Source organism: Drosophila rhopaloa, unplaced genomic scaffold, assembly GCF_018152115.1.
Source record: "Drosophila rhopaloa isolate 14029-0021.01 unplaced genomic scaffold, ASM1815211v1 contig_3, whole genome shotgun sequence".
In the NCBI taxonomy this organism is placed as follows: domain Eukaryota; kingdom Metazoa; phylum Arthropoda; class Insecta; order Diptera; family Drosophilidae; genus Drosophila; species Drosophila rhopaloa.
In genome coordinates this window covers 18136536-18162192 of record NW_025335123.1, presented here as the reverse complement: position 1 = coordinate 18162192, position 25657 = coordinate 18136536, and the positions used below count along the sequence as shown (strand labels likewise).

General features: G+C 39.4%; 2 protein-coding genes across 2 annotated transcripts; one reads left to right on the top strand and one right to left on the bottom strand.

Annotated features, from left to right (window-relative positions):
- The first annotated feature begins 1154 nt into the window (after positions 1-1154).
- Positions 1155-25608, top strand: LOC108045266 (relaxin receptor 2). The gene is made up of 18 exons (XM_017124539.2): positions 1155-1367; positions 11644-12090; positions 12321-12432; positions 12634-12705; positions 15114-15191; positions 15380-15451; positions 18821-18892; positions 18957-19028; positions 19085-19228; positions 19321-19392; positions 20437-20580; positions 20676-20792; positions 23364-23599; positions 23671-23785; positions 24321-24465; positions 24519-24673; positions 25145-25218; positions 25292-25608. The coding sequence occupies exons 1-18, from the start codon at positions 1349-1351 to the stop codon at positions 25579-25581; spliced, it is 2436 nt and encodes an 811-aa protein (XP_016980028.1). The 5' UTR covers positions 1155-1348; the 3' UTR covers positions 25582-25608.
- On the bottom strand, positions 5680-6420 carry LOC108045268 (dnaJ homolog subfamily B member 4-like). Its single transcript, XM_017124542.1, has 2 exons — positions 6339-6420; positions 5680-6284 (listed from the first exon to the last, which is right to left on the bottom strand). Exon 2 carries the CDS (start codon positions 6263-6265, stop codon positions 5897-5899), a length of 369 nt encoding a protein of 122 aa, XP_016980031.1. The 5' UTR covers positions 6266-6284; positions 6339-6420; the 3' UTR covers positions 5680-5896.
- Positions 25609-25657: the final 49 nt, after the last annotated feature.

Here is a 25657-nt window from a genome sequence, read left to right as displayed (position 1 = left end):
TGCAACAAACCAGGACTTGGAGTTTTGCAAAAAAGTGAATTTTTTAAACGTAATTTTGTTTGTAATTAGGCCAAAATAAGTCGCACAGCTAAAAGACACACTGTTTTGTGCAGCTGGTGACCTCATCTAACAATCCCTATCACTTTTTACGAACATTTTTTTTTGGCCAATTTTCGCGTTTTTCATAAGGGGTAACATCATGTTTTTTTCCGAAAATGGGGCAAAAATAAAATTTTCCAGCTTTGAATGCCAGATGATTTGCAATTTAATTACGAGCTCAACGAGGTATGACATTCCATTATTGGACCATTATTTTCGTTGTTATGGCCAAAATACTGATATTTTTGGCCGAAAATTCAGGCTTTTTTTTTTGAAAAATCAGGACAAGGAGTTTTACAAAAACACGATTTTTTTAAGAGTGTTTTTGTTGTAACTTGCCCAAAACTAGACGCACAGCGAAAAGGCACACTGTTTTGTGCAGCTAGTGACCTAATCTAACGATCCCCATTACTATCCGTCAAAATTTTTTTTTTGCCAATTTACGGATTTTTTACAAGGGGTTACATCATATGTTTTTCCGAAAATGGGTCAAAAATAAAAATTTCCAAATTTGAATTCCATATGATTTGGAATTTAATTACGAGCTCAACAAGGTATGACATTCCATTATTGGACCACTATTTGCAGTGTTATGGCCAAAATACTGATTTTTTTGGACGAAAAATCAGGACTGGAGTTTTTCAAAAACACGAATTTTTTAAACGTAATTTTTTTGTAACTTGTCCAAAATAAGTTGCACAACTAAAAGACTAAATAACAACTAAAGGACTTAATCCTCATTAATTGGTCATTTAATGTGTAAATTGAGTTAAATGTCGATTCGATTTGAAAGGACAGTTGTTGTTTTCCCCATTCCTGAGCTTTTCCGGCGCGCTTTTCCGCCGAGTGCTTTTCACCTTGAACTTGGGGAACTCAGCTGAGCTTTGGGCTTTTCATTCATAAATCGCCAGCCGGTTCGGTGAATGAGTGCGGTGGGTGGTGGCTGGGCGGCCGGGTGGAAAGTGGGCGGGGCACCTGGCAAAGCCGCATGCCACATGTTGCAGGCGCTCGGCTGTTTTCAGCTCAGTTGTTTGTTATCGTTGGCAGCGAACGCGCGGCGCTGCGGACCAAAAATCGGTTCGGCCATATCCAGTGGATATATACATATCTGCGGATCGGTTCCCCGGAACGATCTCACATCGAAGTGCGGCGAAGTTTTATTTTTTTTCCTGTGCTGTGCCCATCGAAGTCTATAATTAAATATTGTTTATTGCCCGATAAAACGGTGGCAGTGAGGAGAACTCCCTGGATGTCAATAGCGATCATGCGTACGTCCCGGAAAAATAAACAATCCCCTTTTGTTTTCAGTGCCCCGTCTTGTATATTTATCGATGCAGTTATAGATGCCAGATATCCCACAAGTTATCCATGAGTATATGTTTTTATCTACTTGATCCGCAATGTTTGTGTGGCAGTTTAACGCGAATCGAAATAACAAACCCGGCCAAGATATTGGCCATCTGTAGAACTGCGAGTGTCGGGGATTTTCAGATTGTGAGGTGGGATAATTGGCAATTCCAAGAGGAATATCAAGAAGATTTCTAAATACAATGTGTGATTTTAGGGAATTCATTTAACAGAGACTACACGGTATGACAAGAATTATAATAACTAGGTTTGTTATAATACAAATTGACATAAAATAAGACAAGAGAAAAGACATTTAAAAAAAACTAAGAACACTATTCATTAGATAGTTGGCAAACAAGTTTAATTGAGTATAATAAATAAATGCGGGCTTAAATTCCTGTAAATGCAATTAAACTATAAATAATTTATACATATATTCTGAGATTAAAATCAGAGATTCATAAGCCTTCATTTGAAAAGTAAAACTAACAAGATATGTACATTATTCTTTTTAACAGAAGTAAGTACAAAAGTTTTTTTCTCAGAAAAGTTGCAGAATGTGAGGAAAGAGCTGAGTGCTTGACAAAGTTTAAAGGGCATGAAGATGTTTTATTTCTGGATTCTAGGTGCATAATAATACGGGCTTTCTCTGACAGAAACATTTCTTTGCAACAAATCTAAAAAAAGGATAAGTACAAATCAATATTGTAATACAAAAATGATACAATGTTGAGAATTACTTAGGCAGTAAAATTAAAAGTAAGCCAAGTATTTGGATTATGCCAAAGAAACTACGGAATCCAATCAAAATTTCGATGATTGACATGAATACAGTTTGGCACTTCGAAAATATACCAAAAACCCCCTGACCAAAATGTATTTTTACCAAACCGATTTTCAATTAAAATTCTGTTCCAATTTGCATATTAATTTATGTTATTAAAATGGAGCAGACGCCCCAACGACTGGATGCTAGCGCCCTCTCGCTCGCTCCCACTCCCCGCTGCCGGCCATATCTATTTCTATCTCTATCTCCGTCGATGGGTTTGTGTTAAATTTTTGTAATAAAATGTCATTAAGTGTAAGTGCGTGGTGCCGTTTAGATTTATGGGCCCGAATGAATTGCAAATGGTTGGGCCAAGGATGAGCTCCGGTGAGGTGGGAATAGTGGTGATTCTGGTGGGGGGTTTAGGGTGGCCTAGGGTGGACCAGGATCCTTGCGGTTCCTGCGGTCAGAAAAATGGGCGCTGACCCTACAACGCCGGAATGCCCAAAAGTTCTGTTATTAGTTGTAACTGCGTTGGCAGCTTAGACAAATCCGACCAGACAGTCTATATAGCATATAGCACCATGGCCACCACACGGATTATTCCTATAGCCCCCCTTCACCCTACCCCCCTCTCCCACCACACACCTTTTAATACCACACGAAAAACAAGTGGAATGTGTCAATTATGCGGCGCAGATTGTCTCATTTATTCCCCTGAAGTTCTATTAAATGTTGGCCCCGAAATCCTTGTGGAGAAACTATTTGTATAAGCTGCTTTGGGTAATTATTAGGTAGCTTAGCTGCCAGATTACTTAGTCGGGGTATTTAGTACGGTTTTTGTGTTTAAATGTTGGCATTTTTGTTGAGCATAATAGCCATTTTTGGGATATTAAGTATTGTGTTTTAAGAATGATGCTGTCTTCTTGTTTAAGAAAACTATTTTCAAAGGATTTTTATGACTTTTTCTATTGATATTTTATCGTTCATAAATTTTAGTTTCATTTGATAATAATATAATTTGGAACACGGTTATGTGACGTAGTTCTAAACCATTAACCAACAGCCAAATAAAATCAAACACTTAATTTAAAATGCTGTATAACTATGTCTGCAGAAATAATAGTAAAATGTTGTATGTTTCCATTAAAAATAATTTTATTAAGTCTTAAAGAAACCACACAAATTCTTTCTCTATGCCATTTAAAAACCTACTCATTAATGTAAATTAAACTTTTTTGTTGGCGCCAAAGGGATTACGTCATGATTTTAAAGAAGGAGAAAAATGTAAAATGCTAGTTAACCAACGGCCCAATGTTAATTCTAAAAATAACACAAAAACGTTGCGCACCTTTCGTAAAACTTAATCCTAGTTACAAAGCTTAAGCTAAAAAAATACCTGACAATTTCCGGATAAGCGGAAAAAACAAATTGTAACTCAGGCAGCCAAAAAGAAAAGTGAAAATGTGCGATGCTGCCGCCCACTTGCTCCAGTTTCCCGCCTCCATTTTCCCGCCCCCATTTTCCCCGATTTCCCATGACCCAAAGGCACCCAAAAACAAAAACTATGGGAGTATGTGAAACGTAAGTGCAAGTCGGTCCAGCGATTTTCCACTTAAGAACTTGTCGCCGGCGGCCAAGTTCACCCCGAAAATATGGCAATATCTGCTCGGGGGCGGAGGCTTGAGGGGTCCCCCCTCCCCCTCATTGTCATATATCCATTCACACCCAACTCTGATATTTCGCTTTTAGGTAATTTGAATACGGCCAGCAATCGTTATTTATGGGCAGGGGCTATACAATTTCAACTGCTCCGCGTGTGGGTGCTCTTCAGCGGATCCATTTACATCCTAGCCCCACACTCGAACAAATATATTTTTAATTCTGTAAAGCTTATCAAGAGTCGTTTAACATGATCCTAGTTTCAAAAATAAAACAAAATTAAAAATTGAATGTTAAAGGTAGTCATTTTTAAAGGGATTCTTGATTATTATTTAAAAAGTGTTTTAACTACGAGGAACAATTTTCATAATTGAAAAAAATGGTTTTATTTCCTTGAATGCATTTTAAAACCTTAGGATAACATTAAACATAATAGGTTCTTTTATTTGAAATATATATATTTAAATGATAACAAAGACTACAAACTAGGTTTTAAACCTATAAACTGTATGTTTAATAGGACCTCTGTTAATTAATTAGTGCGAGTCTGTTTCTCCGAGTGCCAAAATACTCCACAGCATCTGTATGGGCATCCACGTTCTCGGATCCCATTCCGGATCCACATCATTATCCGGCGGACGCTAATCGACGCCGAATGAACCGATGTCCAGAGGGCCAATGAATTGAAGGCCCGCTATCGGGTTTCGGAGCATTGGAGCATTGGGTCCAGCGGAGCTTTTAAGTTGATCAAGTAATCCATATAATTTTGTGGTGCTATTTTTTCGGAGGCGTCGCATAATTGAATTGTCCGTGGCAGCGGCAATGATGACAGCCTGGCGATGACAGTGCCCGCCATAACGGTTATGCCTCATTAGGGTGCACGTTCACCCGGAAGTGGAGTGTTCAGCCGTAAAGGCGAGAGCATCTTGCTCCGCATCCGAATCGGACATGTGAAACGGTCTGAGTGATTGCCGAAATGGAAAAACAACTAGGGCGGGGAATCCCCCGAAATGAAAGTGATTGCCAGTGGGCGGGGCGGGGGCGTATGGAACTCTCGTATAATTGAAGTGCGAATGATTCGAATCCCCAGTTTGGGTGGCGAAATGTAATCCCCAGGGATCAGAGGTCCTGTCGAAAATAGGCAACTCGCTAATGAAGTGAGTACACATTTAGCCTTCAAAGGAAATGGAATGGCATTCGATAAGAGTTGGGTTCTGTTTTATTGGATTTATTAGAAAGTTACTCAAATCTCTGTACGACATGTTTAAACATTTAAACTTTTTGTTTAAAGAAAAAAACATTATTAAATTTTAGAACTACTCAAATATCCATTAGTCAGAGTAAAAGCAAAATGGTTTTCTTTAACTATTTCCTCAAGACTGTTCTGGACTTGAATTTTGTGCGCTAGCTAACTAGCTTTTCTTGCTATTATAAGTTAGCAAATAAATTAATTTCCAAAATAAAGCAATATCAATGAACCATCGAAAAGAATTAAGTTAAATCGGCATTCAATAAAGTTTTCCTTGCCATTCGCAAACTTTTCGCACCAAATAACTTTAGAAACTTTTGGTCCAACTTGAATCATATATTCCGAGCATATCTCAGATTCAGCATAATGTAGTCTACACTATTTGGTCCTAGGAAATGGTTGTGTGTTTTTTAAACTGGAGTTGACAATTAACTTTGAGAAAATTGGGAGTGACAATTCCTCCTCAGTCGTAAAGTGAAAAATGTTTCAATCAAGAATATTTCATGATGTTGTTTTTGAAAATGTTAAAGAGAAATAAGTTGATAAAGACACCTCGAATTAAAAAACTTATTTATATTTTACAAGCCTTGAATTTTAAAAATAATATACACAGTTGTAATTTTGCTATTTTCATATCAATAAGCCAATATGATGTTGTTTAAATTCGCCTGATCTATAACTAAATGAGATGTAGCCGAAACTATGTATATATTATTGCTCACACCCAATGTACAATTTTGATATTTTCAGTGCATGGAAGTCGATTGCACTTAATTCTGGTTCGATCCGTTGAAAGCCCTGAAAGCACTAAATCCCATAAAGGCACCCACCAAAATACCGCCAATGGCGCAAATTGCTGGAAGAAAATCCGGGGCTTCCGCCTGATCGTTTTGTTGGTAGTTGTGGGTTCCGGCAGGCCTTTTATTACGGTTCCTTAAACTGAGATCGTACTTCGCCCTTCTGTCCTCGTCGGAAAGAACTTCAAACGCCAGCTTAATCTTCTTGAAATACTCCTCCGTTTGGGGGTGGCCATTCTTATCCGGGTGATAAATAATGGCCATCCGCCTGTAGGCCTTTACGATATCCTCGCCGGTGGCCGACGGGGCCAATCCCAGAATCATGTAGTGGTCCTGCTCCATTCTCGGTGTTCAATATTGGCTGAAAGAGCCAATAAATGTATGTAAATGTTTTCGAACAAAACTACAAGCTTACGTCTTTTGTTCAGCAACAAGTACTTTTTTGTTGTTGTGAAATCGATGCCGGACTTAAGTCATAGATACAGATACATCGATACGTGATCGTATGTTAAACTTAGTTCGTGAGCGAAATATCGCTTGGAAACATTTGGGGCATTCCCCTATTTTAGCAATTAACTTTAACTAATTAAAAAATATTTTTTTGTGACGTTATTTTGATTAATACATTTCTTAAATCATTTTTTTAAACGAATTTCAATTTTATTTGGCTTTAATTTTGTTTACTTCTGTTGTGAACTTTTTTTTAAATTAATTGTATAACAAAATTCGATTATATGTTTTTAAGATGACGAAATAACTAAAGTATAAATCGAAATGAAAGTTCTCTTGGGAATATATTTACTGCAAAAAAAGCACATCTAATTAATATTATGCCAATCTTTTTTCTCTCTTAAATCTATGTAGGTCAAAAAAAGGGACAGTAATCAGACTGTTTTTTTTTTTGGTAAAACAAATAGGAATACACGATAAAACAACGTTATTTACATATGTGTTGACGTGTGTGTGTGTGTGTTTGTGCGAGTGATGTGACCTCTGACCCTCCCAAGTGGAAAAATGAAAAATGGCTAGCGTAATTCCCTGATTGAAGCCTAACTGAGAAGGACAGATAAAAAAGGAAGGAAAATATAAGCAATAAGGCAAATCCGACGCGAGGTGCACAGAGAAAAAATATTTATTAAGTGGTGTAAACTGGCAGACACCTCCTTACATTTGAAGCTATTGTTTAGTGATTAAAATTAAATTTTTATAAAATATTTTTAATAACCATATGTTATATCAAAAAACAGGATTTATAGAAAATTTTCAGTGCATGAATAATATTATTTGCCTTCTATTAGCTTTTTTGCTTTGCCATAGCTTTTAAGATGATGAATAGTTGGAAAATAAAAACAACGTTTCCCCTTTTACTTCTGTGCTAAATTCATTTTGCAACAATTTCTAAGATTTTTTTTGTCTCAGTGCACCAAAAAAGGCAGCCCTGAAACCGCTTAATTTCGCCGGGACTTCCCCTGTCCGTGTGTCACATGACCTCTGACCCATCAGAAGCAAACGCATGGGCATTAACCATTTCGCATCGCATTTATTTCCATTTGTATCTGGGCCTCTTGCGGCTTCTGTCAGCGGCAGTTCAAACAGCCGAACTATTCTATTGACAAATACCACCCACCATTCCTAATCATTAGATCTGGAGCGGGGGAAAAGCTACATACATATCCGAAAAAGCGATGAAATGATTAATTTCCATCGAGTAATTAAGTGTGGTACACCCAAATGAATCCCTTGAATGGGATGGTCCCACAATTAACATTAACCCACAGGCCAATTGCATTTGTTTGGCCTTTTCCGCAGACTCTTTAAAAATAAAACTCCGTCAGATATTTGCACGATTTAGTCGGTGTGTATATATAGACCGGCTGATAAATATATATATATATATTTAACTCGTTGCAAATGGGCACTTGAGCAGCCTTTTCTGTTTATCACTGGGTTCTGTTTTTATAATTCTTTCATATTATTTCTTTTGTTTTTTGGGGCCCGCCCAGTCAGATTCTTGTTTACAACTTTGTTGTTAGCCGAAAACTTTTCTCGGTTTGCTCTGTTTATGTTTCCCATTTTGGTGAGTATAAAAATTCCATTCCAATACCGAAAATCGAACTCGGCATCCATCCGTTTGAATCTAAACAGTCGAACGGCGTGGAGTGAATAAAACTTTTGGAATTTCTCAGCTGTTTTTAGTACATGTCGTAATGGACAGAGATCCGCTTATTTCAATTCCGAATCCATTTAATATGTTGCCCAGCGCAGTTTGTTTGCAGATAAATCAGATCCCAATCGTTTAAGAGTGAGGGTGGAAATCATAAAACAAAATATTTACCTGTACCTATGTTGTATACTCATTTGAAAAAAATTGAACACTTTTGTAATGCCAATTTTAATGATAACCAATTAAAAACCTTAAAAAATTTTTTTGGGGGTTTTAAAATAGTTTGGCAGTAAGAATTATTAAGAAATACATAAATATATTGCTTAAAGTTTAATTTGAGCTGTATCACTTATAATATGTATATTTTTATATTTAGTAATGTTGTCTTTAAATATTTTTTGTATTAATAACATATCTACTAAACCATTTTAAATGGTTCAGTTTATTAATAATTATAAGCTTGGTAGCTCGCTATTAGGTATTAAGAACTCTTAATCATCGGATGACCTAATATATATTGATCGGCGGACATCAAAAGCGGACAGCGAGAATCTCGAATAATGGACAGCGGACATCGAACTGCAGACAATTTGTTTACTTACCCGTTGGGCACAATTGACTTCTATTTTCGTGAGTTCCTATTAGAGGCTTTCGTTTGTTTTAATTGCTGTCCCCACCCAAAAGTCTCGGAACTTTTACCTCTTGAGGCCACTTTCTAGGCCACAACAGGTGAAAAAAGCTGGGGAAGGACAAGGGTCAGACTGGATAAACAAATCCGAGTCAATTTTGAGGGTGGTTGGGTAAAGTGTTTGTTTGGGTGTGCTTGTACAGTGAGAAAAAGGTATTATTCCTATATAATGGTTAGAGGGTTTACCTTCCATTTACTTTATACATTTCAATCTTGATTTCTTACTTAGTTTTTTGGAATATAAAATTGGATTGAATAATGGGACAGCAGGAATAAAACATTTTATTGTATTTTCTTTAATTTATTTATTGCCTTTTTTCTTTCACTGCATAGGCTTGGTTTGCCTGTGTACAAGGATTTTAGTCTAAAAAATGTTTGATTATTCGGAATGCAAGCTTTTAACCCTCTCCAAAATACATCCATTTAAAATTTTTGTTTCAAGTTTTTGCACTGGAATTATTGGGGATATCCGATGCTTTGTTCTTTGTTCCGTGTAAATTCCTGGATCGATGGGAGTGCAACCCTTTGAGTGGCTCAATGGGAATTTATGAGTAAAAGTATATTTTCCGATGGGAGCGTTTTTGCAGCTGCCTCTGGATGCATTCTGGAGGAGGGGATGCCCCTTGCTGGGGCATCTGGCTCATCAATCATGGCAGTAGCCAGACGAGTCCAAGCCGCACACATCAAACATTTCAATTTGCCGCAAATGTGTTGACAAAACGTTGATACGCCATCGGCATTCGTCGGGTTTACGGGGGGATCGGGTTGGCTTGGGTTGGCTTGGCTTGGATTGGATTGGATTGGATTGCATGGGAGGCTGATGCTCCGAGGTGTCGGTATCCTCATCCTCATCACCATCCCCATCCCAATATCAATGCCAATCCCTATTCCAATCCCTTAACCCCATGCCCCCTTATCACCATGCACATTAGCAACACGTGTCAAATGCGCAATGTCCTTGTCCTTGTCCTTGCTTTTGGATCCCCGCCTCGGATGCCGCGCTTAATTACAATTTTATGGAGTCGCAGCCCCTGCTCATCATTTCCATTTCCATTGCATGGCAGTGGTCGTTGTCCTGGTCCTCCGTCTCCATCCGTAATTGCAATCCGTTGTCTTCGCCGCCGCCTGAGTTATGACCTGTAATGCCATCGCCCATCAGCATCCTTGTTTATCCGGGGTTGCAGACCATATATTCTCGAACGCCAAGAATTTTCCATTTGTCGATCTACAAATATGTTTTTTAAGGAAATCATCAAAGGCTCTTTTGTTCCCATTTTGTTAGGAGAAATAAGTTCTCTTAGAAACTCTAAGTATACAAAATTGCATCTTACTTTAATTTTCTGAATACTTAAAACCTCTTTCTCTTTTCTATTAATTTTTAAATTTAGCATTCAATTTTCTATTCTTTACAAACTCAATTAAACTAACAAAAATAACACTTTTATTTAGTATCGAATAAGGATAAGATATGGAACACATTTTAAGTTTTTATTCATTGATAAAGAATTCAAATAAAATTGATAAAGAATTAAAATAAAAGGACCACTCCTTTAAAATAACCAATAATTAAAAAAAAAACCTGATATTTTAATACTTCAACTATGGTATTATGTTAAAATATGTATATTTTTTTACCTCTTAGATCTACGCATGTTTGTATATTTATTATATCCTTAAGGATCCACTGCATAATTAAATCAACCATTTTTTGTAGAGTGCCATAGAGTACACAAACTTCGCCAGTCCCCTTTTCCTCTTGAGCCTGATATATCCACGGTTCGATTTAATTTGATTTGCATTTGTTTACCTTATCCGTTTTCGCATTATAATTATACTTTTTGTGCAGGTACCTTTTGCTTTTTTCGATGGTGTCCATCAGAAAGTCAGCCAGTCATGCTGATGATGTGGATGATGCGTTATCGCAGCCCCAACAAGAACGGAACAGGATTCCGGGAAGGGAAGGGGCATGTGGTGGTATGTGGATATGGATTATATTAAGGGGCCGTGGCAAAAAAAGTGTCCTGCCAGCCGACGGAGGGGGATTTCACGGGCCATTTCATCGCCATTGGGCCACAAATGTACTGTGCGTAATTTTTATTACAAACAATTTTATTACACATTTTACATATTTGCAATTTACAATTTTCAACTTCAGATATTGATATGTACTTAGTATATCCCAATCGATTGCTATTCCATGTGGGCGCTGGAAATTGCGTCGCATTAAGTGCAATCGTTAAAAATGATGAATGCACTGACAAACAGCCTCAGGGGAAGTTGAGTTGAACCTATATATCCCACATATGTATATATATATCTGATATATTCATGAGCGCGTTGAGTTTATCAAGTGAAACATCAATGAGCAGTAGGCCAAAAAGTGTTTCTCCCTCCACTCTCATCTCGCCGTTCTGCTAATCGGATGCTAATTAACCCATTTAATTGGTTAAACAAATATTTCGAAGCCATTTGCTAAAGAAATTTATGGATCCATATAGGCCAAGAACATCTGTTTGTTCTGACGCGTTGAATTTCTCCCACGTTTGTGGACTCCCTTTGGCCATGGGTTAAACGAATTGTTCTGGGATCTCTGCATTTTCATTTTGAATGTTTAAATTCCAATTACTTCCTGGATGCTATTTTAATCTATTTATTCTCTAGTTTCAGGCTTGAATAATAACTGTTCTTAAGTGTATTGCATTTCTGAATAGATTGCATTAATTGTTGAGTCTGATGATAATAATATCTACATTATGTTAGAATATAAATTAACATGCGAATTTTACAACACATTTAAATGCATAAATTGATGATTAATGGAGAAAAAGAAAAACTGTAATCGATATCCCTAATGATGATTCTTTCCAGGTCGCCTGTACATCACCATGACTCTCTCCATCCTGCTCGCACTCGCTTCAACGGCGGCGGGAGCCGAAGGAGCGACAAGGATGGCAACAGACGCAACGCGAACGGCAATGGGAACGAAACCGGAAACGGAAAAGGAAACGGAAATGGTGGTCGTCAAGGAGCCGGAAGCGGCCGTTCGCGAGGTGATATCGCTGCTGGGCGTGGGCGATGCCATCGAATCCGTTATCGTGGCCCCCGATTCCGGCGACAAGTGTCCTGGGGGCTACTTCCACTGCAACACGTCGGCGCAGTGTGTGCCGCAGCGGGCCAACTGCGATGGGAGCGTCGACTGCGACGACGGCTCCGACGAGGTGAACTGCGTGAACGAGGTGGACGCCAAGTACTGGGACCACCTGTACAGGAAACAACCCTTCGGCAGACACGACGACCTCCGGATTGGCGAGTGCCGTAAGTATCAGTTTCTGATATCGAATGTATATGGATCCGATAGGATCATGAAATTCATTGTTAAATATTATTAAACATAGTTTTTAAACATTTAACTTAATAGTCATTTCACAAATCATTAGTTCGGGCTGCAACTTGGTTCAAAATTAGTGTATTATTTATCTAAGAAAGCGAGTGAACTTACCATAAGAAAATTCTCGTGAGTTTAATGGGAACCCCGTTTCTTTCAGTGTGGCTCAACGAGAACTTTAGCTGTCCTTGTCGAGGCGACCAAGTCCTCTGCCGATTTCAACAGCTTACCGTTATTCCAGGACGACTGCCGCAGCACGATCTAGGAACTCTGTAAGTACTATATTTATTCTATATAAGTACTATATTTATTCTATATATTTTTGTTACTTTTTAACCACAATACATTATTACATTTAGCAAATAATGGCCAACTTTTAGTTATAATTTAGAGGGAGTAATTAACGTTACACAAATTTATAAATATTTTAGCTTACCAGTTTTATTTACACATTATTCCTTTTATAATTTCAGTGATCTAACGGGCAACAATTTCGAGAATATTCATGAGTCCTTCTTTAGTGAGTTGCCAAACGTGGAGAGCTTGTAAGTTGATATACTACACCGAAAAAAATATATTTCTAGAAATTAATCTATTGGTAGATAAATTCTAAGCTATTGGGTGTGAAAAACTTCTCAAAAATAAACTTTTTAGATTTAAATAGCACCATGGAACAATAATTTAAGCCTAAATAATCTTAAAATTTAGTAGTATTCAGGATTAAATATCTTGAGTGTATCAAAGCTAAAGTACTTTAGGGGAAACCCATTAAAATCGTATTTAGCAAGTTATGGTTTCTTGGGTGTTTAATGGAGTTTCCCTTTCTCATTCTTGGAAATAAACTTCCTCACTCCTTTGGGTTCTTAATTAAAACGGAAATGCAAGCAGCTGACTTTGACTGCGGCGGCTGCAACCGATGTGGGATGTTCAAATTTTAAGGGGGGGGGTTGGTGATGCCCAGGACGAGAGCCAGGACATAACATAACAGAGCAGACCAGCCCTGTCCAGACCAGACCAGACCGCATTGAATATTAGCGACATGCTGTGTCCTTAATGGTGCCTTTAAGTAGTCGTCGCTGTGTCAGTTTCACTGGTATGATGGCCACACCAACACGCTGGCGTACATACAAATTACATACAAACTAGACAGCCGGAAGGATAAGCCAGGATCCCCCGCCCTCAATGCCTCGCAGTTTATGTGTCACTGTGCCAAAGGACACTCTGGCCCGGCTTAAAACAGACACTCGTGCCTCCACTCGCTGCTGCATGTCGTATCGCCGGTCGCCTGGAGATGGACATCCACGGTCCTCGAAGGAATGGCTTGTTTCTCGTAAGCTCACGTACGATCTAGGTATAAATTTAAGCAGCGAGGGGGAGTACTTGCTGCACTCAGAGAAATTTAAAGCTCTAAAGTCCTCTGCACAATTTAGTTGAACACAAATGTGTTCCCATTTAGCTTATTCCAAAAATATTTATGATTTCAACTTATTGCAGGCTTGGATTTTGTACCAAAAACTCTACGAAGAATTAGTTTTATTTGAAGATAATTTTGTAGAATAGTTAGCATTTACTGTATGTACATTAGCTTACTTTCATTGCAAACTTTTTAATGACATTAGGTATAATGTCGACACCTTATTCCAGATATATTTATTAGAATGAACTCTCTTTTTTTTGTTGTGTACCAGTGGCTTCACAAGTTTTCTGCTGACGTTAAAGTTTTAACCAATCCCAGCTCCAATTTAAATCCAAAAGTTTTGCAAAAGCGGAGTTTAGTTGCTTGCTCGAGTTACCAATATGCACATTCCTTTGGGTGCAAATGGTGGGGTGGGGGGGGAGGTGGGGAGGTGGGGTACAAACCAAAGGACCTTCGGTGCAACACGGATATTCCGGTTGCTCCACTGCCTTCCCTTCCATTTCGCGTATATCCCAGGGATATTTCCAGCAAGTCATTCAATTGCATACATTTATCTTTACACGATTTCGTGGGCAGATTTCGTGACAATGAATTTTTAACGACGCCTCGAAACCGAAAACAATGTTCATTTCAGCCCAGGGGCAGGATTCTTTTTCACACTCTCGACTCGACTTTTTGGAGTGTGGGTGAGGATATGTTTTTTATTGCTTCACTAGCCAATTCCAGGCGAATAATGAAGGAGACAATTACTTCTATAAATAGGCTGACATTTCTGTCCACACGCTTATCCCACATCTAGCCCATACAAAGATGCAAAACAAAAACAGAGGGATAAATATAAATTTATTGAGCCATTAAGTGTGCCAAATGGAAACCAAATTGGAGCTGCAATACATTTTTGTATCACTAAAACTGGGTATTTTAGCCGCTAATGGTTTCAGCACTTCAGTTTGGGAAGGATTAAAAATATTAGTGCACTCAGTTTACTTTAAGATATATAATAATATATAGATATATAATATATAAATATACATAATAGAAATCAGGGAGAAGAAATCAATTTAAATGGTGAAAATTAGATCGTGTTCCTGCTTCCATTATATTTGTCATAAGGATAATCTCTTGAAAAACTTCAAGAACTTTCCGAATTTAAATATAAAATTGAATTTGGGAATAAGTTGTAAATGAATTCATCGGAAAAAGAGGCCCCTAGACTCCTAATGAAGTCGAAATGCAAGTCTAACTTGTGTGCCCCGTATTTGCTCATACAAATGAGGCCCGAAGTTTTGGGCCGAAAACAATGACACGAGGAAAACAAAGCGCATTATTATCCGTATCTCATCCTTTGGGGATGAGGGGGCGTGGCCGGGGCTGAAAAGTTATGGGAGCCATTGCTATGGGAACTTTTTAGCCGGCCCCCATTGTGCAAAGTTTACAATTGAATCTCATATTTATTACGTTTTATTCACTGGAGTCGCCTGTTTCTGTTTCTGTTTTTGTATTTTTATGTGTATTTGTATTTGTTTTCTGCCGCAGAGTGCTGAAGTTCTGCTCAATCCGCGAGATTGCCTCGCATGCATTCGATCGCCTGGCGGACAACCCACTGAGGACCCTGTGAGTATCTCGGATGCTTCCGTGGACATCGCGACTCCCAACCCACTCCCAACAATAACTCATAATTAAGTCTCATTATTTATGTGCACTTAACAGTTTTCCCTTTTCCCCCCCCTCATTTCTCCACCTCATTTTGCGTTCTTCAATACTTTACCCCACTACAACTTATGCCCGCGATGTCCTTCCAGTTATATGGACGATAATAAATTACCGCATCTGCCGGAACACTTCTTCCCCGAGGGCAATCAATTGAGGATTCTGTAAGTATCGGCCATCGGTTCAGTCGATATTCATTAACGCCGGTTATGCGCTTTTCGCACCCTATTTATGATCGCTTTCCGGTTGGTTCATGAATATTAGCTAATTGTAAATGCGCCAAAACTGAATAAATTAAATTTAAAGATATTTATTAAAGGAAGATGGAACTTTAATTAGCCATTTATAAGCAAGTTAACTTGGTTTGGGGTCACCAAGCTTAATCTTCAGATACGTGTCCTGCATCTCAGCTTATTTAATATTGATTCTGTCATTACAAACTGCCTAAACAATTTTTCAAATATTTTTAAATGGGTAACACAAATATTTAAAATTTTAATTTATAAACCCTATATTTTTCAGCTTTCATAGAGCTGAATATAAATAGTAGTTAAAACAGCTTAAATACTATTTTTCTGCATCAACATATAACATCGATTTGCAGGGAACTTCCGGCCATTCGTAGTAATAAAAATAATTGAATAAAAAGTTCAATTGCTAAACAATTGCCGATGTATATGCGCATGAATCCTAATTAGATATAAATCAAATTAGGCAAAAATAACAGCAACTTGGCTTAAATTTTCGCAATTTACCACTGCACAACTTTGTCCACACAGCACAAATGCATTCCATGGATTCCGAAGGGCGGAGGGATGTGCAGCGATAAAAAGTCATTATTTTTGGCCAGCCCGAGGTGCTAAATGACAAAAATCCAGTAATTGCCAATAACCGTAGAGGGTCGATTATATCGGAGGGCTCACATGAGATTTGGCCAGAACAGAAAAGGCCACAAAACACACCCATACTATTCGATGCTAATCACAATCATTGCTGTCAGCCTTTGTAGCCCCATAAAGTGGGCCCATTGTTGCCGGATTAAAGCCAACCTTTTGCCCAATCGACAGACAATGTCACTTCGCATTCTTGCCTCATTGTTGTGGCGCTTTTCCCATTTCCCCTTTCCCTTTTCCCTTTCCCCATTTCCCATTTCCCACTTTCTTGTTTTCCCCCCCTTTTCGCATCTCCCCTCGCATCTTTAAAGCATAAAAATATTAGCACAGACGGTAAAAAGTTTTAAGCTTGTTTTGTGCATTGACTCGAGCGGGAGCTCAACGCCCACGCCCACTTTTCCCACCTCCGCCCCAAAGTCGAAAAGTACAATAACAACGCCAGCTGACAAAGAGCAAGCGGTAGAGGCCAAAACAAGGTCAACTTACCGGCTATTATACGCCCTTTGATTTGGTATTGCACAAACTATTGAGCATGACGTACATCTCATTAAACCTGAGCGAACCTAAACCCCTTAAGAGCATTTATAATACGATTGATAGAAGACTTGTATAGGGAGACGCTTTCTAAATTAAAATGGGTGGAAAATCAGGACTAGGACTTTTGCCAAAAACACGAAAATTGTCAAGCGTTTTTGGTCGTAACTTGGTCAAAATTAGAGGCACAGCGAAAAGACACACTGTTTTGTGCAGCTGGTGATCCAATCTAACATTCCCCATTACTATCCGCCAACATTTTTTTTTGCCAATTTTCGCATTTTTAATAAGGGGTTACATCGTATTTTTTTCTGAAAACGGGTCAAAAATAAAAATTTCCAGTTTTGAATGCCAGATGTTTTCGAATTTAATTACGAGCTCAGCAAGGTATGACATTCCATTATTGGACCATTATTTTCGTTGTTATGGCCAAAATACTGATATTTCTGGGCAAAAAATCAGGACTGGGAGTTTTGTAAAAACGTGAATTTTTTAAAGGTCATTTTGTTGTAACTTGGCCAAAATAAGTCGCACAGCTTAAAGACACACTGTTTTGTGCAACTGGTGACCTAATCTAACAATCCCTATCACTTTTCTTTAACAAATTTTTTTGGCCAATTTTCGCGTTTTTCATAAGGGGTAACATCATATTTTTTTCCGAAAATGGGTCAAAAATAAAATTTTCCAGGTTTGAATGCCAGATGATTTGCAATTTAATTACGAGCTCAACGAGGTATGACATTCCATTATTGGACCATTATTTTCGTTGTTATGGCCAAAATCCTGATATTTTTGGGCGAAAATTCAGGAATTTTTTTTGAAAAATCAGGACACGGAGTTTTGCAAAAACACGATTTTTTAAGAGTGTTTTTGTTGTAACTTGGCCAAAATTAGACGCACAGCGAAAAGACACACTGTTTTGTGCAGCTGGTGACCTAATCTAACGACCCCCATTACTATCCGCCAACATTATTTTTTTGCCAATATTCGCGTTTTTCATAAGGGGTAACATCATATTTTTTTCCGAAAATGGGTCAAAAATAAAATTTTCCAGGTTTGAATGCCAGATGATTTGCAATTTAATTACGAGCTCAACGAGGTATGACATTCCATTATTGGACCATTATTTTCGTTGTTATGGCCAAAATCCTGATATTTTTGGGCGAAAATTCAGGAATTTTTTTTGAAAAATCAGGACACGGAGTTTTGCAAAAACACGATTTTTTAAGAGTGTTTTTGTTGTAACTTGGCCAAAATTAGACGCACAGCGAAAAGACACACTGTTTTGTGCAGCTGGTGACCTAATCTAACGACCCCCATTACTATCCGCCAACATTATTTTTTTGCCAATATTCGCGTTTTTCATAAGGGGTAACATCATATTTTTTTCCGAAAATGGGTCAAAAATAAAAATGTCCAGGTTTGAAAGCCATATGATTTGGAATTTAATTACGAGCTCAACGAGGTATGACATTCCATTATTAGACCATTATTTGCAATGTTATGGTCAAAATACTGATATTTTGGTGCGGAAAATCAGTACTTTTGGGCAGAAAATCAAGACAATTTCCAACTGTTTAATTGCAAAGCCATTTGCCAACCCGCATACCCGTTTGCATGCCCTGCAAAATAGACAAAACCTGCCGGTCCACAATAACACATAAACAACTCAGTTACACTTTTGCGGCGGATGGTGGATGGTGAATGGTGGATTGTTCGGATTGTAGATGGGGAAGAGGAGGAGGAGGTGGAGAAGGAGAAGGAGAAGGAGGAGAAGGAGGAGGAGCTCCGTACTCCATCCTTGGCGCCACCGAATCCGGAGGACCAGCTGCACTTGGCATTGGCCTGAAACTTTGCTCCGTCCGGTTGACAGTGGATGGCAGTACGGGAATTGGGCCAGGGAATAGTGTCTCCGGGATGTGGATGCCTGAGTTCGGGGCACGTTTGTTACTTGCGCTTAATGGCTAATTAAAATCGAGATATATGTGCCGACTTTTCACTGGCTGGTTGCAATTGCAGCGGCTTTTGTTGCCAACTTTTCAGCATTAAAATGAGATTTTTTATCTTTTTCATATGTTTTCGATGGGTTTGGGGCGGGTGTTTCAGAATTTTGGCACGCAACCACTTGCACAGCCTGAAACGAAGCAATTTTCGGAATCTGCAGCATCTGCAGGAGCTGTGAGTGTCTGAAAAATGTCTGGAAATGAATTACACACCTTAATGAGATATATTTCTGTTTAAGGGACCTGCGCGGTAATCGCATTGGGAACTTTGAAGCCGAGGTGTTTGCCAATCTACCGAATTTGGGAGTACTGTAAGTTCCGCTTTTAATAAAATCCTCTTTTTAAATACGCATAGTTTGGTTCGTAGCTATCTCAACGAGAATCACCTAAAGCGACTGGATCCAGATATTTTTCCCAGCACCCTGCTTAATCTGCACACTTTGTCCTTGGCTGAGAATCAGATCGAGGACATTGCCGCCAACACTTTTCCCTTTCCACGCCTCAAATACTTGTGAGTAGAAAACTGGGGGAAAAAAGAGGGGGAAGTTACTCCCCTCATATACGGGTACCTCTATAAATATATCAATCCGTTGCCGATTGCAGATTTCTGGCTGGCAATCGATTATCCCACATACGAGATGAAACCTTTTGCAATCTCAGCAATCTACAAGGATTGTAAGTTTTCTAGAGTTTTAAGAATACATACGCAATACCCTGTAAAATCTATAGTCTCCGCTGTATAAATAATATCACTGGTGAAAAGAAAGAAATAGGAATTTATTATTCTTTTACGTAAGACTTATAATATCCTGGGATATCTCTAAAGAATAGCTAGTCTATTTGATTTGAACCCGAATCTGATTGTTAGTCTAAAGTAATTTAATAAATTCTATTTTGATGAATAAGAACCTTTTGTTAAAACAACTATCTACAAATTACTTTTGCTTCCTAAATGCCTCTGAAATTCGAATATACTCCCTGGCGGGTCATAAATACAGGGCATCGAACAAACAAGTGTCACTTCTGTGACCTCTGATGGATTTTTCCTTCTACTTGGCTTCCATCTTCCATAAAACCCGTGACCAGAGGACTTCGGGACCTCAGACCTCGTACCCCGCACCCCGCCCTCTGATTTCTGATTCCTGATCCAGAGAGAAAGTGGAGAAAGTGTCAAAGGGGGTGGACTGTGGCAGAAAGTGTCATTTGGATTTATTGCCGTTTAAGTTTCGCTTTGGCCGAGGAATTTAATTTATCAATAATGCTATGTGGGCTGGGCAATGTCGGCTCATGGCCGAGGAATGCCGAGCCGAAAAGCTGACAGTTTTTCATTATACTCAAAAACTTATGCTAGTTTTAGTCCCTCCCAACATTCCACTGACTTTCATGTAATGCATATTGAAGAGGCCGACCTCTGTGGAATGATTTGCATGCAGGGCAAAAATCAGAAGAGAGATATCCAAGAAAAACATCAGAGAAACGGATGGATACGTGCCACGGCATCGGCATCGGCATCGGTGGGCCAACTTTAATGATGAAACTTTGAGCCTGAACGATGCCTGAACCTAAGCTCCTTTCGCTCCGACCAATCTTGAATGCAAATAAGCACAGAAATAAGTCGAACCGAATGCTTGGATTTTATGCGGGGTGGCCCATAAACCCGCGCAGTTCTGGTCGTGTTAAAACCATTTCACCTTTTTTCCCCCATGTTCCCATCCACAGGCACTTGAACGAGAACCGCATCGAGGGATTCGACCTGGACGCCTTCGCCTGTCTGGAGAACCTGAGCTCCCTGCTGCTAACGGGCAATCGCTTCCAGACCCTCGATCCGCGGGTGCTCAAGAACCTGAGCAGCCTGGATTACATGTGAGTTGGAATCCCCAAAAAAAACAAATAACCCAAAAACCTATAATTGTAATGGTTATGAGCAATATAATCCCATCTTCATCTGTCGCCGGCAGTTACTTCTCGTGGTTCCATTTGTGTAGCGCGGCCATGAATGTGCGGGTCTGTGATCCCCATGGCGATGGCATCAGCAGCAAGTTGCACCTCCTGGACAATCAGATACTGCGAGGCAGGTGAGTGCTAAGCCCCGTACATAACATGATTTCGATTTAATCAAGCTAAGAGCCCTTGAAAAGAGCCTGGTTAACTGGATGGCTTTTCGGGTAGCATGAGGTAGCAACAGTCTGTGTGTAAATCGCATTCATTAGACTGCAATTAAATCGTTGTCATTATGGCCCTCGAAGACCGCCATTGCAAGTTCAACCGAGATTGCTCGCAATTAGAGTGGCGGAACTGCATTGTTTTGCCTACGAGGAGTACCACTACTGAGTACAGGAGCGCTCTCAAATTATACAAATTTATGCAAAGTTAGTAAAGGGAATTAGGCAAATAACAAGCATTAACATATGCCTTCTTATTTAGCATAGGTAAACTAAAAGATGAAGGGTTAAGACTAAAATATTTATGGGTGTCGGGTTCATAAATTCTTCAAGAAAAAATATAAAGATTAATCTGTGAAAGAAAAGTTAATATGGATGAGAGTCACGACCCGTCAAAGGTGATCAATTGTAATACGACAATCATTTAATTAATGGTAACCTCCATAGCAACTTGGCCCCGCGTTGGGCGCCAATCGCCCGCTGTTCTAATTTCTTGTGCCAATGGCTCACACCCCGAATTCGGGCCCTTTGAAGTGGCTAGACCCACCGTCTAAACATTTAAATTTGCTGCGTATTTGGTATTTTAGCCAAGTAGCTACTTGGCAAGACAAATAAGTAGACACATCAACAAATGGGAACTGGTAACTGAAAACAGAGAACTCGGAAGTGGAAACTGAAAACAGGCAACCGGCACTCACTTGTCATCAAGTCTGCTGAGTGATTATCTGGCTGCCAGCCATCGCCTGTTCGTCGTCTAGGATGTGTTCCTGTGGAAAATGAAAATTACGTTGCTTCCTTGTCGACTTGTTTGTTTGCCTTTTACACATTTTCCACACACTCTGCATGCCGCCGTCTTCATCTACATCTACATCTTCATCTCCATCCACATCTCCATCTCCCATCTCCAAAAGCAAACACCAACATGTGCACATACACAGCCAGACAAACAGAGAAGGGTGATGGGATCCAAGGATACAAGGATACGAGGCTGCAAGGATGCCGGTGCCAGCGAGAATTTACTCTTGTGCTTAGTACATTATTTCATTATTCTTAGTTGACGTTTTCATAAAAATTAAATACTTTAGGTTTTCAAGTCGTTGGCGTGGCTGCCGTTTTTCCGGCTGTCTTCATTTCGTTGCTCTCAGGCTGGTCTCCACATTTATTAGCCACCTGGAGTCCCAGCCTCTATTTACGAGTAGTAGTGCACGGATGGAGAAAGTAGGAGAAAGTAACTGCCTTGCACCAGGGATGTTTTGCTTAAATTTACAACATTAATGCCTTGTTGCTGGCTTCCCTTCGTCGGATCGGGTGACCCCGATTTATTTTGCAGAATAAATTTGCCGAGTGTACGTGAACCTAAAATTGCTTTGAATTTGTTTGACCCAAACATTTAATTTTGTTTAAGGTATGAGGTAATTTTACCTCTTCCCCACTCACAGAAATTATTCTTTATTCGCCACCGTTAATACATTTTGTAAGCCCACTGAAAGTCCTAAAATTATTAAAATTAAGGTTTACTTCCCATGGCGTCAGACCTTTTTTCCCTTTTTATTTTGGTTTCTATATTCTTCAACCTTATTATAAAGGCTAAGCTTTTGGCATTCGGAGAAGGAGCTGCAACTCCTTTTAATTTAATATGCATTTAGTGAAATTGGCATCTTCGCAGCCTGTGACTTGGGTCAAGCCTGCTGGTGGTCAATCATCATCAAGGACCGAGTGTTGGCAATGAATGGGAAGCGGAACACCACTTGGCACTGGCATAAATTACAGGCTGCTCTACCTTCCAAGCATATGCATCATGGCAGTGTCCATAATTGTCATTGAATTAGAGTCAGCACTCGCTTCAGATGTTCCTGCTCCTGTGCATGCTGATATTGCTGCTGTGCTCGGTGCTCGGTGCTCCGTGCTTTGTGCTTTCTGCTTTGTGCTTTCTGCTTTGTGCCCAAGTCTCGTCGCTCCACTCAAGCATCCATGGCCACACCTCCCCGGTCAGCAGAATTGCAATAATGAGACACCCGGGCAATTGGCAATTGTGCGAGCCACAAAAACACAGAGGTCAAAACACAACAACAAGGCGTGCAAAAGTGTTGCCCCACGGGGAACGCTTAAATTTCCTTTAATTGCCCGAATTTATGGGGAGCGGCATAACGACAATTGTCCGAGTCAAGGTTATAAAGTGATTCTGACTATTTTTATTATGTATACACAAAAAAACATCTCGTTATTTAGGAAAGGATGTACAAAGATCCAAATATGGGAATTAACAATATAGTATTATATAATTTGAAATTAACATACATAGTTAGCTTCTTTTATTTATTATTTCAATATTTAAAATCATAATAACTAAAATGGCAAGTAGATTAGAGGGTGGAATATCTGTCTCTGGTGGCAAAAGTGCAAGATCAAACTACTAAAAATTTCCAATTTTTGTATAAATTATATATTATATATTATATAAATTATATCTCCAATCTTGCGCAGTGTTTGGGTGATGGCTTCAATCGCCGTGGTGGGCAACCTATTGGTCCTGCTGGGGCGCTACTTCTACAAGTCGCGGAGCAATGTGGAGCACTCGCTTTACCTGCGCCATTTGGCCGCCAGTGATTTCCTCATGGGCATTTACCTGACGTTGATTGCCTGTGCGGACATTGGCTTCCGCGGCGAGTACATTAAATACGAGGAGGCCTGGCGCCACAGCGGTGTCTGCGCCTTTGCAGGTGCGTAACTACCCACCCCAATACCCTTCCCCTAATGGGATGCTAATGTGAATTATGTATCCGACGTGTAGGCTTCCTCAGCACCTTCAGTTGCCAGTCGTCGACGTTGCTCCTTACACTGGTCACCTGGGATCGTCTGATGTCTGTGACGAGACCTCTCAAGCCCCGAGATACGGAAAAAGTTCGGTAAGTAAATTGGCAAGGAAAATTAAGTTGCAAGAACGTCATGAATCCAAAAGAATGCATCGGTATTAGTACGTAATTCTATTAAGCTACAAAGAAATTACTAACTAATAAAGGGTAAACAAATTGTATACGTTATTATTAGACATAAACACCTAATTAATTAATTTCAACACTATGCAGTCATTACTCTTCTTTTGTAAACATTGTCATCTTAATCAGATTATACTTCAATATTTTAGCTACACAAACATTTGCCACTAGTACAATATAGCCTCTTTACATTACATGTTTTGTTTATTCCATTATTTTAATAACTTTTTAACAATCTTTGAGAGCTGCAGTTTTTTTTGTTGATTTGTCAAAGCACACAACTGTATTTACCAAATAAACTTTGTTCCTAATGAAATCATATTTGTATTGACCAAAAGTAAAACTACATCCCCTTCCATATAAGTTAGACTTATTTATTTTTCATACCATTTTATTTGCTTATTTCATAACTTTTTATTACATTATTTTAAAATGTATCTTGCAGTATTGTCCTGCGCCTGTTACTCCTGTGGGGAATTAGTTTCGGATTGGCAGCGGCTCCACTACTTCCCAATCCTTACTTTGGCACCCACTTTTACGGCACAAATGGTGTCTGCTTATCGCTGCACATCCATGATCCCTATGCGAAGGTTAATAACTCTTTGTACAATTACGGGTGATCATTATAAAATTATACTTACAGGGCTGGGAGTATTCGGCGCTTCTGTTCATCTTCGTCAACACATTGTCACTGGTTTTCATCCTGTTTTCCTACATAAGGATGTTGCAGGCGATACGAGATTCCGGTGGCGGGATGAGGAGCACTCACAGCGGTCGAGAGAATGTGGTAGCCACTCGGTAAGTTTCCATTAAATAATACCCTTTGTCAGTAACAGATTACAAATTGGAGTTACACTTTAAAATCATTGGAATATGATTTTTTTTTAATTAAAAGTTTTTACAATTTCTGGATGAAGAACACTTTGAAATTAAATCAAAATTAAGTGAGTTCTTCGATACATTTTGTGGGGAAGTCCGAACGCATTTGGGTTTTCATCATGATTATTTTTGAAAATTTTACAAAAAACAGCTGTGAATGCCAGTCGATTGGAAATGTTGTTACGAGTTCAACAAGGTATGGCATTCCATTATTGGACCATTTCTTAGACATACAAATGGTTAAAATAAAATGCTGTCTTCAAAAACCACAAATAATGTCCAAAATGTATCCTCCACTGCGTTAAATACTTTTAATCAACATTATTAAAAGGGGTCTAAAAATCAAATTAATTTTAATTATTAATTAAATCTATTTTTCATCTGTCCCAGGTTCGCCATCATTGTGACCACCGATTGCGCCTGCTGGCTGCCCATAATTGTGGTCAAAGTGGCTGCCCTCTCAGGTAAGGAAAGCGGGTGAAATTTTTAAGGCAAAAGAACCGGAACACCCCTTAATTAATTCTGTACTTTCTTTAGGATGTGAGATCTCGCCCGATCTGTACGCCTGGTTGGCGGTACTGGTGCTGCCTGTGAACTCGGCCCTCAATCCCGTGCTCTACACGTTGACAACGGCGGCATTCAAGCAGCAGCTACGCAGATACTGCCACACCCTGCCCAGCTGCTCGCTGGTGAACAACGAGACCCGATCCCAGACCCAGACCGCCTACGAATCCGGACTGAGTGTGAGCCTGGCCCATGTGGGTGGCGTCTTGGGCGGCGGATCGGGGCGAAAGCGGCCGTCCCACCGGCAGATGAGCTATCTGTAAAGGATTTAACCGGCCGAAGGCGCAGCACGAGATCAACAGACTTACATAAAATGGGACAAGAGGGCGGGTGGCTTAA

Coding starts and splice junctions, on each gene's coding strand:
- LOC108045266 (XM_017124539.2), top strand. Junction 19,029..19,084: donor CTACCGAATTTGGGAGTACT/GTAAGTTCCGCT, acceptor TTTGGTTCGTAG/CTATCTCAACGAGAATCACC. Junction 24,466..24,518: donor TCCATGATCCCTATGCGAAG/GTTAATAACTCT, acceptor TTATACTTACAG/GGCTGGGAGTATTCGGCGCT.
- LOC108045268 (XM_017124542.1), bottom strand. CDS start 6,265: ATGGAGCAGGACCACTACATGATTCTGGGATTGGCCCCGTCGGCCACC.